At 36.2% G+C, this 13,585-nt stretch overlaps 1 protein-coding gene across 1 annotated transcript; it reads right to left on the reverse strand.

The window, feature by feature from the left end:
- Positions 1 to 2,077: 2,077 nt before the first annotated feature.
- Positions 2,078 to 3,343, reverse strand: LOC118484222. Its single transcript, XM_035980224.1, has one exon. It carries the CDS (start codon positions 3,341 to 3,343, stop codon positions 2,078 to 2,080), a length of 1,266 nt encoding a protein of 421 aa, XP_035836117.1.
- Between the last annotated feature and the right edge of the window lie 10,242 nt (positions 3,344 to 13,585).

The following is a 13,585-nucleotide window of genomic DNA, read 5'->3' on the forward strand; positions in this document are numbered from 1 at the left end:
CATGTTAAATCTTTTCAGTAAGCTCTTGGCGTATTTCTTCTGTGTAAGACTTATATTTCCATTATCATAATTGACTTCCAAACCAAGGAAATAATGAAGCACTCCTAAGTCAATCATTTCAAATTCACTCTTCATTGATTTCTTTAATTGCTCTATCATCTCTATGGAGTCACTGGCTAAGATTAGATCATCCACATAAAGGCATACTATTATTCGTGTGTTGTCAGTGACTTTGATAAATAGGGTATGTTCATACACACTCTTTTTGAAACCATTTGCTGTAAAATATCCGTCTATTCTACTATACCAAGCTCTTGGAGCTTGCTTTAAACCATATAAGGCCTTTTTTAAGTAACATACCTTTTGTTCTTCGCCTTTCTTAACATACCCTGTAGGTTGTTCTAGATACACTTGTTCTGTCAACTTCCCATTTAAGAATGCCGTTTTTACATCCATTTGATGTAGTTGCCATCCATGACTTGCGGCTAGTGCTAGAACTATTCTGATTGTATCGAATCTGATTACAGGAGCAAAAACTTCTTGATAGTCAACTCCGTATTTTTGACTATAACCTTTGGCCACTAACCGTGCTTTATAGTTACTCACCCTACCATGTTCATCATATTTGGTTTTATAAATCCATTTGACTCCGATTGCCTTCTGATTCTTCGGTGGGTTTACTAGTTCCCATGTGCCATTTTTCTGTATGGATTGTATCTCTCTATCCATAGCATCTCTCCATTTCTTATCTTTGAAGGCATCGTCATAAGATATGGGATCAGCATCAGCATATAACATGAAATCTACTGCATCACTAATGTTCTCCCCTTGATTTCTGTTATATAGATCATTTACTTGTGCTTCAGTGAGTGGAAGAGAGTTCTGATATATTTCTCTTATATCTCTAGTCCGCAGCTCTTCATTCTCCGAGGATGATGACGATGAATCCGTTTCATTTTGATTGCTTATCTGTTCATTTGTTTCTTCACTGTTCTGCATGTTTTCTGTCTGAGAAGTTTGCTCACCTTCAATCTCCTCATTGCTGTTGTTATCATTAGCTTGGTTGACGATCTCTGATGCTGTTATCTCTGGTGATGCATTCACTTCCGGACTTATTCCATTATTACATGAGTCTTCCAGTTGAATATGTGTGTGGTCATTGCTTGCTAAATTGTCACCCCATTCTTGATTTTCATCAAATACTACATCCCTACTAATAATGATTTTATTAGTCACTGGATTATGTAATTTGTAAGCCTTACTGTGTTCACTGTACCCCACGAAAATTGCCTTTTCTGCCTTATCATCTAGTTTTCCTCTGTGTTGTTTTGGAATGTGAGCATAGGCTACACATCCGAAAACTCGTAGATGCCCTATACTTGGTTTATTTCCACTCCATACTTCTTGTGGGGTCTTGTTTGGTACACTCTTAGTACTCGCTCTATTTAAGAGGTATGTGGCACATGCCACAGCTTCCGCCCAGTATGAATGAGATAGATGTTTTGTTTTAATCATACTCCTGCTAAGTTCCATAATAGTTCTATTCTTCCGTTCTGCTACACCATTCTGTTGTGGCGTGTAACTCGTAGTTAACTGATGACGTATCCCGTTTTCCTTTAAAAAGGTTTGGAAATCATTACTACAATATTCTCCACCTCGGTCTGTTCGAAGGGTCTTTAATGTATAGTTGACTTGATTCTCAACCATTCTCTTGAATAACTTGAAATAGGTTAATGCTTCGGACTTTAATTTTAGAAAGTATACCCAGGTCTTCCTTGAGAAGTCGTCTATAAAAGTAATGAAGTATTTGCAGCCTCCTATTGACATAGTTCTCATGGGTCCACATATGTCAGAGTGAATCAATTGTAGTGGTTTGTCCGCATGCCATTTTGCATATTTAGGGAAGGATTTTCTGGCATTTTTGCCAAACACACATCCTTCACATATATTGCTTGTTGGCTTGATTGAACTTGGTAGTCCTTTAACAGTTTCTTTTACTCCCATGTTATGTAGTGTGTCGAAGCTTATATGTCCGAATCTCCGATGCCATAACGTGGCCATATCTTGTGTCATAACATTACAGACCCTTGGTATCAAGTCCTGATTTAGATTTAGCGGAACCAGTCATCCTAACTGAACTGATGCTTGAACCTGTTGGATCTTTGATGGTGCATTCTTGATCAGCGAATTTTACTTCATATCCTTTTTGTACTAACTGTCCCACACTTAATAAATTGTGTTTTAATCCTTGTACGTAGAATACATTTGGGACTTTCTTGTTTAATCCTTTAACTTTGATTGAGACATCACCACATCCTAAGACCTCTAATTTCTTGTCGTCTCCGGTTCGTACTTCCCTCCTTTCAGTCTCATCTAGTGTAATAAATAACCTCTTATTTCCTGTCATATGATTGCTACATCCACTATCTAAGTACCAGCAATCGTCTTTGGTTATTTCCTCCATATTGAATATCATAAACATTGTCGCTTCATCACTCTTTTCTTCATGATCTTCCTCGTGTAATAATGCATTCTCACTTTGGTTTATTGTATCTCTTTGTTGACAGAATCTGGCCGTGTGTCCTATTTTCTGACAGTTGTAACACCGTATGAATGCATTGAACTTTCCTTTTCCTCTACCTCTCCCTCTATTTCCAACATCAGATCTGTTTTGTCGTGTTCGATCGCTGGTATGACTCTGAATTTGGAATGCCTGTTCTATTGGAGATTCATCATATTGTTTCATCCTTAACTCGTGTGATTGAAGGATGCCTAAAAGTTCTTCTGTAGAAACTGTTGTTAAATCCTTTGATTCTTCTATTGCCACCACTACGGATTCATATTTCCTAGTAAGACTTCGAAGAATTTTTTCAACAACACGTTGTTCAGTAATATTTTCTTCATTTAAACGTAACTGATTCACTATGGCAGTTATTCTATTCATATAATCCTCTACTGTCTCGTTTTCTTTCATTCTAAGTGCATCGAATTCACATCTTAGGGTTTGGAGTTTTACCGTTTTTACTCTTCGTTCTCCTCTATATGCTTTATGTAACACGTCCCACGCTTCTTTGGAAGTTCTGCATATTGCTATCCTTTCGAATACACTTTCATTGACCGCTTGAAAAATAATGTGTAGTGCTTTCTTATCTTTCTTGATTTTTTCTCTGTGTGCATCTCGATCATTATCTGAAGCATTATTAGGCAGATCGTTGTATCCTTCTTCCACCATAATCCAAAGATCTTGTGATTCTAACAGAACCTTCATTTGAATATGCCAGTGGTAGTAATTCTGGCCTAGTAATTTTGGAATCTGGGTCTGTATTCCTCCGTTTGTTGTCATGATTCAGAATGAATTCGATATTTTGACTGGACTGATTTGTGGATTCGATGTTCTTGAGATGGATCGGTCTGGCTCTGATACCAGTTTATTGGGTATAATGTAAATTAGGGTTTTGAGAGAAAACGTATTCGTGTTCTGTATTCAGAAATTGGTAACCATTACATGTTCACTATTGTCTTACATATATACATGAGCGGTTACTAGAACTCCTACATAATCGATGAATAAAAAATAAAATAAACTTATCCTAACATAAAATGTGACATATACTTAATATAAGATATCTAGCTTATATCTTCTAATAATATGTTTGTGAGGTTTTTAGTTATACATGTGGCTTTCGTTGGCTTGAAGCCGGAGATGGTGCGTTCCATCCTTTGGGGTTGTTTTACGGCGATGTGGTTTGTGCCGTTATCCCTTTCGATGACGATGATCTTTTGTTATCATCGGAGACTATGTTCATCAGTGTTTTAACAGTGTATAAACAGGTTTTTGGTAAACTGTTTGTCGGTAAAACGGTTTCTTTGTAACTATGTGTCTCTGAAGATAAACTCTCGATCATCTGAGATAATGGCGATGATGGTGCATGTCATCGGGGATGGCATCCTTTGATGAAACCATGGCTGGCTTCTGAGTAAGTTTTAATTCATGTTTGTGTTGTTTGTGGTTGTGCATGTGGCTTTGGTTGTGTTTTAAGCTTGGAATGTTGTACCTTTGCATATTTGTGTTGTACTATGTTTGGATATTGGGTTGTTTTTGGTCTTTGGGGTGCATCAGTGGCGAAACTAACCCCAAAAAATTAGGGGTATCCTAATTTTTTTTAGGATCAGGGGTATCCTTTATATAACAGAAACGGAGTTGAGGGGTATTTTTACACTATGAAAATGGAGTTAAGGGGTATTTTTACACTATGAAGACGGGGTTGAGGGGTAGCCCGTGCTACCCCTATTAACACTCTAAGTCGCCACTGAGGTGCATCCATGTTGAGGTTTTGAGTATTGTGGAGTTTATCACAAACATTTTGCTTAAATGATAATCTATATCTATACTACTATATTAAAGAAACTGGGTTTTCTACCCTTTTGGTCATTTTATCATGTTTACAAGTTATGAAGCATCATGTACAAGGATGTGTAAGCTATTTTAGAGGGGTTGAATTTGTATATTCACTAAAGTTTTAAGACACTACAGGGGTAATTAGGGGATTTCAGTCTTCAGATGATTGAATGCATTCGGTTTCAGATGAGACATCAACCATCCCCATTCAATCCAATCGATATCTCAACTGTTGCACTTAAAACCCTTTGATGCCTCAATTGAATACAATTAAAAGCATTTAGAACCCTCATGCTTATCAATCATTGTTAATGGCATGTATTCCCTATTCCCTTTATTCTCTCCAATCTGTTCATCCCTCTGGTTTAATCAAAGTTAACAGATGATGATTCCGACGACTGCGGTAAGATTGGATCAAGGGTTCCGGAGCTCAAGTGGCGGCGGCTACCACACCGGCGGCTGAGGTAACAATCAACGAACCCCATCTGTTTCCTTTTCAACTATAATGTTTTGTTTGGATTTGAAGTTTTGTTTATTTGGGTCTTTTTGACTTTGATCAGAGGTGTTTGATCTTATGAAAAATTTGGCAAGTCATAGAATAAAAGAAGATGTAAGCGCACCATTAAACCGGAAGAATTCGACATTGTTATACACTAGGTTAAAACCCCGTGTATTACACGGGTTGCATAAATATAATTTAATATACTAAATAATAAAAAGATATATTTTAAAAAACTCGTATATTGCACGTGTTAAATAAAATATAATGTCATATGTTAATAAAAACAATCATCAAGATTATCTTTTAAAAATAAACATTGATGTACTATTTACTTATTATAACATTTTCCTTTGTTTTTTTTAATTTTGCATAAATGTAATTTTATATAATAAATAATAAAAAAATATAACTTTAAAAAAACTCGTATATTGCACGTGTTTAATAAATTATAATATCATATGTTAACATGTACAATCGACAAGATTTATCTTTTAAAAATGAACTTTAATGTACTATTTACTTATTATAACATTTTACTATGTTAAATATGTATTCTTACCTATTTTTTTGTTTAAAATTATTATTATTATTTAATATGATCATAATAAAAATAAACTTTTTATCTAATTTTTTGTTTAAAATTATTATTATTATTATTATTTAATATGATCATAATAAAAACAAATGTTTATCCTTATCTAAATATTTATTCTTATCTAATATTTTTGTTTAAAATTATTATTATTATTTAATATGAGAGATAAATAGGAAAATAAGGTGAGAAAACACCAGGGAATGACACGTGTCCAGAAAAGATTTTTATTTATTAGTATAGATTTATATTGTAGTTCTTTCCTTTCTGTTTTTTCTTACTATATTCACTTCACCACATAAATCATGTTGTGTTGCACAAAGATCTATCTCACAACTACATAAATGGCACTATTAGTGCACGTTTCAGCTAGCTTATAACATTTTATAATCATCAATTAGTTTTTAACTGAAATGATGTAGGTAGAGCATTATATTCAAGTTGTGAAGGCTGAAGTAATGACGTCAACTGATTGAGGACTACGAGTTCAGCACTTAGCAGTTTGATACATGCTTTATCAAACCCTGTTGTGAAGTTTCATTACGAGCCATCCCGGTGCAGGTTTCGCAATTTTACCCACTTTAGTATATCGAATTTCAAAAGGGTCTACATATTCACACACCCAATTGCCTATTTCCACACCCTTCAAGACGCCTCGTATAGACCTATACGAGGCGTATAACCTTTCTCAATTTCCAAGAGAATCTCTGATTATGTCATATTTTGTCTTATTTGCCTCGTATATGCCTCGTATAGGCCTATACTGGGCGTCTAGGCGAAAAAAGACTATTTAGCCCCTGATTTAGGCCTATACTGGGGGTAAATTTGTCTTCTCTTATATGCCTCGTATAGGCCTATACTGGGCGTCTTGAAGGGTTTTTTTTTTTTTTTTTTTTTTAACAAACATTTTATACAATATTAATCGTTTTAGCAAACTTTTATACAAAAACAAGTTTTTTTATTTTAAATAATTAATATTAGGACCCCTCGTTGTTGTTTTTTTGAGTTGAAAAATGGATGTTTTGGTAGGGTAATTTGATTGTTTTTTGAGGGTGGTGTTTTTTTGAGTAAAAAAATGGGTGTTTTGGTGGGGTAATTTGAGTTGTTTTTTAAGAAAAGTTTCATTTTTTTATAAAAATATTTTACCGTTTTCAAGATCGGCCTTTAAAAATATTCGATCGTAGAAATATTACATTGTTTTTAACATATAGTGTGGTATAGGTCTCGTATAGGTCCCTTATAGGTCTTGTATAGGCCTATCGACGTATACGGGCGTTGTATCATATCCTATATTATGGTATCGTATCGTATTGTATTGTGTCGTATAGTGTAGTATAAGTCTCGTATAGTTCTCGTATAGACCTATATGGCACCTATACGAGACTTATACTATACACTATACGATACAATACGATACTATCGTATCATATAGTGTAGTATAGGTCCCTTATAGGTCTTGTATAGGCCTATCGACGTATACGGGCGTTGTATCATATCCTATAGTATCGTATCGTATTGTATTGTATTGTATTGTATCGTATAGTGTAGTATAAGTCTCGTATAGCTCTCGTATAGACCTATATGGGACCTATACGAGACTTATACTATACACTATACGATACAATACGATACTATTGTATCATATAGTGTAGTATAGGTCCCTTATAGGTCATGTATAGGCCTATCGACGTATACGGGCGTTGTATCATATCCTATAGTATCGTATCGTATTGTATTGTATTGTATCGTATAGTATAGTATAGTATAAGTCTCGTATAGCTCTCGTATAGACCTATATGGGACCTATACGAGTGTTGTATCGTATCGTATAGTGTATAGTATAAGTCTAGTATAGGTCCCCTATAGGTCTTGTATAAGCCTATTGGCCTAAACGGGACCAAAACCACACCTATAGTCCTATACGAGTGTTGTATCTTATCCAATAGGTCTCGTATAGGCATCGTATAATTAACATTAGTGTTATTATAATTAAAATGAGTTTCTTATAATTAATATTAGTGTTATTGATATTAATATGAGTTTTTTATAATTAATATTAGTGTTATTATAATTAATATGAGTTATTATAATTAATAAGAGTGTTATTATAATTAATATGAGTTTTTTATAATTAATATTAGTGTTATTGGTATTAATATGAGTTTTTTTATAATTAATATTAGTGTTATTATAATTAATATGAGTTTTTTATAATTAATATTAGTGTTATTATAATTAATATGAGTGTTATTATAATTAATATGAGTTTTTTATAATTAATATGAGTTTTTTTATAATTAATATTAGTGTTATTATAATTAATATGAGTTTTTTATAATTAATATGAGTTTTTTTATAATTAATATTAGTGTTATTATAATTAATATGAGTTTTTTATAGTTAATATTAGTGTTATTGATATTTAAAAAGAGAAAACAAAAAAAAAACCCTTCAAGACGCCCAGTATAGGGCTATACTGGGCGTCTATGAGGACCAAAAGACTATTATACCCTTGAATTAGGCCTATATTGGGGGCAAAACAGGGTTATAATGGTCTTTTGGACCCCTCGTATACGCCCAGTATAGCCCTATACTGGGCGTCTATTTTTATTTTTTATTTTTTTCTTTTTTATATATTTAAAAAGAGAAAACAAAAAAAAAATAAAAATAGACGCCCAGTATAGGGCTATACTAGGCGTATACTGGTGTCCAAAAGGCCATTATAGCCTTGAATTGCCCCTAGTATAGGCCTAAATCAGGGGTAAAATGGTCTTTTGGACCCCTCGTATACGCCCAGTATAGCCCTATACTGAGCGTCTATTTTTAATTTTTTTTGTTTTCTTTTTTTAATATTTAAAAAGAGAAAACAAAAAAAAAATAAAACTAGACGCCTAGTATAGGGCTATACTGGGCGTATACGAGGGGTCCAAAAGACCATTAAACCCCTGAATTGCCCCCAGTATAGGCCTAATTCAGGGGTATAATGGTCTTTTGGTCCACATAGACGCCCAGTATAGCCCTATACTGGGCGTCTTGAAGGGTTTTTTTTTGTTTTCTCTTTTTAAATATCAATAACACTAATATTAACTATAAAAAACTCATATTAATTATAATAACACTAATATTAATTATAAAAAAACTCATATTAATTATAAAAAACTCATATTAATTATAATAACACTAATATTAATTATAAAAAACTCATATTAATTATAAAAAAACTCATATTAATTATAATAACACTCATATTAATTATAATAACACTAATATTAATTATAAAAAACTCATATTAATTATAATAACACTAATATTAATTATAAAAAAACTCATATTAATACCAATAACACTAATATTAATTATAAAAAACTCATATTAATTATAATAACACTAATATTAATTATATGATGCCTATACGAGACTTATACTATGTTGGTGCACTTGTGTCTGTACTTTGTCTGTATTCGGTCTGATATAAACGATGTCCTGATTTGTGTTGTAAGTTGACCAAGTCAACCATCCTCCGGTTTGACTTGGACAACAGTTGAAAGATGTTCTGATCGAAGGATAGCCTCGAAGGATACACCTGATCCTTCGAGGTGATCGAAAGATATGGTTCGACCATGGTTCGACCATTAGACCTCGAAGGATGATCCTTCGAGGTCCATGCTGATCTTTCGTGTAACATGTGGTCGACAGATGATCCTTCGGACCATCTGTCGAATCCTTCGAGCAGACCTGCTGAGCTGGGTATATATACCCATGCATGTGTTGAGTGTTATAGAGTTCTGCCATTCCCACACACCCGAGAGATAGAAGCTTAGAGAGCATTCTGCCCAGAACTCACTCACACACTTAGAGAGTTTATAGAACACTTCTGTAAACATTGAGCTTGTAACCGAAACCCTCATTGCATTAATACAACTAGTGTTAATCGGTGAATCTTTGTGTGTTTGTTTCTCTACTTGCTACTAACTCGGTTTGCTTGCTAGCTTGGATTCCGCACTCGCTAGTAGGTTTGTATAACAAGGTTTAGGTTCGTAATCCTCCGCGAAAAGGGACCTACAAGTGGTATCAGAGCTAAGGCTCTTAACCTTGTTTAAAACCGGGTTTTTACAAGTTGTGGTGTGTTGAAACACTTGGTTTTGCACCTGTTTTTACCAAGTTTCTTGCTTTTTCTTTGAGTAAAAACGTGTCTAAACTAACCGGGAGTGTTCAAGTTTTGGTTGGGTAACATAAAAATTGGTTTTTAGAAAACTTTGTGTTTTCCGGTGGTATTCCGGTGTGTTTCCGGTGACTGGCTTAAGGATAAGGTTATCCTTTTTGGGCAATCTTTCAAAAGTTGGTGGGAAAGTTGATCTGACATCCCCTTTTGCCGAAAGTTTGACCTTACCAACCTGTCACCTTTTCACCAACCTTTCACATCAAAGTCAGTTGTGTCAGAGCCTCTCGAAAGATATCTTTCGACATCGAAAGATCATCCTTCGATATCTTTCGATCAAGGAGGGCTCGAAAGATTTATATCCTTCGACCCATCCTTCGAAGTCTGAAACATATCCTTCGACAGAGGAATCTTTTCGAAAGACTAGTGTCCGAAAGATTAGGATCCTTCGTATTGGTGAATCTTTCGAGATCTGTTGTTCGAAAGATAAGGATTTGGCTCGAAAGATAAGGATCTTTCAAAGGGAATCTTTCGAGTTCTTGAATCTTTCGAAATCATTGTTCGAGAGTCAACAGTAATCTTTCGAGTACTGTTGATCCTTCGAACAAGGTTATATCTTTCGATTGAGGTTTGTTTATTGTTAACAAGTTTCTGTGATTTCAGATCTTTCGACCAGGATCTTTCGGTTGTGTTATCTTTCGGATCATTCTTACTTAGCATTTATTTTGCTCATCTATCATGAATCCGAGTTGGTGGGGAAGTCCGGCTCCAGACAGTGGAAAATACATGAATACTAGTCAATCTCCATCATGGGCCGAATCTCCGGTATCTACATCCTCACAAACAAATGCCACTCCAGCTGGTCAATGGGCGTTTGTTTCAAATCAAACTCCGAGTATTCAAAGTCTTCTTCTAAGCGAAAGTGAAACCGGAAGTTTGAACAGGCCTCCAAAGTTGATGCATCTTCATGAATATCCAGGATGGGTTGATCGTTTCCATACATACATTCTTGGTCAAAATACAGAGTTGTGGTTGCGGTTCATTACGGAATTCGATCAAACTATCGAGGTTGCTGCTTCTTCGACAGCTACATTTGCCGATCTTCCTGATGATCAAAAGAAGACGTATGACTTAGAAAAGAAAGCATACGCTATTCTCACTCAAGCACTGAGCAAGGATATTTATCATCAGTTCGTCAGTTTCAAGACTACCAAGAAGCTGTGGGATGCATTGAAGACAAGAGGAGTAGGTAATGAAGCCACACGTCAACTAAGACGAGATCTACTGAAGAAAGAATTCGATGGCTTCACATGTATGGATAAGGAGTCCTTGGGAGATATGACAAGCCGTTTCTATCACCTGCTTACTGAGCTGACCAACTTTGAAGTCACAACGACTCCAACAGAGGTGGTAAAGAAATTTGCCGATGCATTGCCTCCTCAATGGAATAACTTCCTGGAAATCTTGAAGTACAACGGAACGTTGAGAACTACAAATATCAACGATTTCGTGCAGCTTCTGGAGAACAAGGATCAGGAAGAAACGTTGAAGGCAAAGAGAGTTGCAGTGCCACAGAATCCAGAGATGTATTATGGCACCTCCACCTCTTCATCTGCAAAAGCCGGTTCACATGCTCCACTTCAAACGGCGTTTGTCACGAGCACGGATATGTATGGCAATCCAGTGCAAGTTCCTGTAAAGCCGTCTCCAACCACAGATCTGTATGGAAATCCAATACAACCACCTCCTCCTCCTCCTGCTCAACAACCACAATATGCATGTTATGGAGGAACATCATCTGCTGCAGGTCAACAATCAAAGCCAAATACAGTACAGCTTGACACTTCAAGTTTTTCTAAAATCAGTGTAGAAGTAGCTAAGGAACACATGGAGCTGCTTAATACTGTAGTGAGCGCGTACTGTGGGTTGATAGAAGGTCAGATTGGAAACATTAATCTGACACAAGAAGATTACAGGCAGATTGATAAGGAAGAGATGGACTTGATGGATATCAAGTGGGCCTTTGCGAGTGCTGTGAGAAGAGCAAAGGATTGGATGGAAAGTACTGGCAGAACCAGCTTGGAAAGTAAGCGAGACACCAAGTATGGGTTCGATAAGCAGGCTGTTAAATGCTTCAACTGTGGTGAACGGGGTCACTTCAAAAGGGAATGTACAAAGCCAGCCCAGCACGGGAATCAAAACCCCTTCAGGAACCAAGGCAACCAGCAGAACAGAAACAATGATCGTACATTGGTGCCTGTCAACAACCAAACCAACCGAGCACTTGCAGTTCAGGTGGATGAAGGTTGTGACTGGTCAATCCAGTTGGGTGGTGATGCTCTTGATGGAACAGCATGTTTTGCTCAGATTGTGAAGGAGCTAGTTCACACCAGTGGTGGAGAATCTTCTGCCAGTGGTGATGAATCGTCTGAAGATGAAGACTCCTCTGGATACAGTAGGAGCATTGATGAAGAATCATCCAATTCTGGTGATGATCATGTGGGTGAGACATCTAATGTTTCGGATGATATTGACATTGATGAACTCTTGGGGGAAGCTGTAGCAGAAACTCAAAGAAGATCTATTCTGGTGGATCAGGCTGCTTACTCTTCGTCTTCTCTCCATTCAGCCTTTATGGCTAATGTCGACGGTTCATCAAGTCAGGTATGTGTCGATGAACCCACTGCTGTTAATTGTGATGAATGTGCTAGGTTGCATGCTAGATGTGCTGATCTTGAGAAAAGTATGTTTGAGTTGCAAGGCAAACATGATGCTTTACAAGCTAGTTTGTTTGACTTGCAAGACAAACATACTACTGTGAATGAGAATTTGAGTGACTTGCAAAGTAAGCATGACGCTTTGCAAGAGAAATATGATGTGACATTCATTCACAATCAGAAGCTGACTGTGGATCTCTCTAAATGCACAGAGGCCAACATGTTTTATGAAAACCATGAAAAGGAATTTAAGTCAGTAATTGAAACATTAAAGAAAGATAAAACTGAACTGACTAAAATGGTTTCAAGAAAACAAACTGATATTAATTTGTATATATCTCGCCTTGAGAGTATGCAAAAAGAGATGGCTTGTGTGAAAACCGAAAGTGATGCGATCCGACTCAAGCTAGACAGTTATTTGAGTTCTAGCTATGTGTTAGATCACATCATTGACGTTCAGAAGGAAAAGAGAGATGTCACATGTATAGGCTACAAGAAGTGTCCACCACCAGTGAGACATAATTATGACGCCATGCCTGATGAAGAGGACAGAGTTTTCTTTGAACCTTCTGTGCCTCTGGATGTTAAGGAGTTTGCTGCAGGGCTCGGATACCAAAAGGAAGTATCCTCAGATTCAGATGTGTCAGCAGATACATTTGTGAGTGCTGAACAGAATCAAGATCCTCCAGTTGTGATTGAGGATGCTGATTCGTCTGATGATGAATCTGATGATACTGTCCCAGCAAAGTCTGATGCGGTAGTAAAAAATGAGGACATACCTCTTGAGAATCACATTCTATGTGATCCCCCTGTTCAACCCGCTAAGACTGTTGCAACTGAGTCCTCATCTGCAGGAGAGCCGGAGAGTGTGAATTTGCTGTACACTCTAGTTGGTGATGATAAAATTTACTCAGACAAAGATTTTCCCATTAAGAACGTTAATCAAGCCTTAATCTGCAAAGTCTTTGAGAATTCGACGAGTAAGTTCTTGGGAAAGGCAGGACCTAAAGTTACAGTTACACAGTGTCCTCCTATTCCAAAGGCTGAAATTCGAAAACAATTTGGGAACAAGAAATTACCAACAGTGCCAACACAGCAAAATCACACCAAACCCAAAGGTAAAGCACCGGCTCAAGCTAACAAGAAGCCAAATCAAAAGAAGAAGAAAAATGTTAACTTTGTGAAATCGACGGGAACAGACAAAATTGAGAAGTTT

This window comes from Helianthus annuus, chromosome 11 (genome assembly GCF_002127325.2).
Source record: "Helianthus annuus cultivar XRQ/B chromosome 11, HanXRQr2.0-SUNRISE, whole genome shotgun sequence".
NCBI classification, from domain to species: Eukaryota; Viridiplantae; Streptophyta; class Magnoliopsida; order Asterales; family Asteraceae; genus Helianthus; species Helianthus annuus.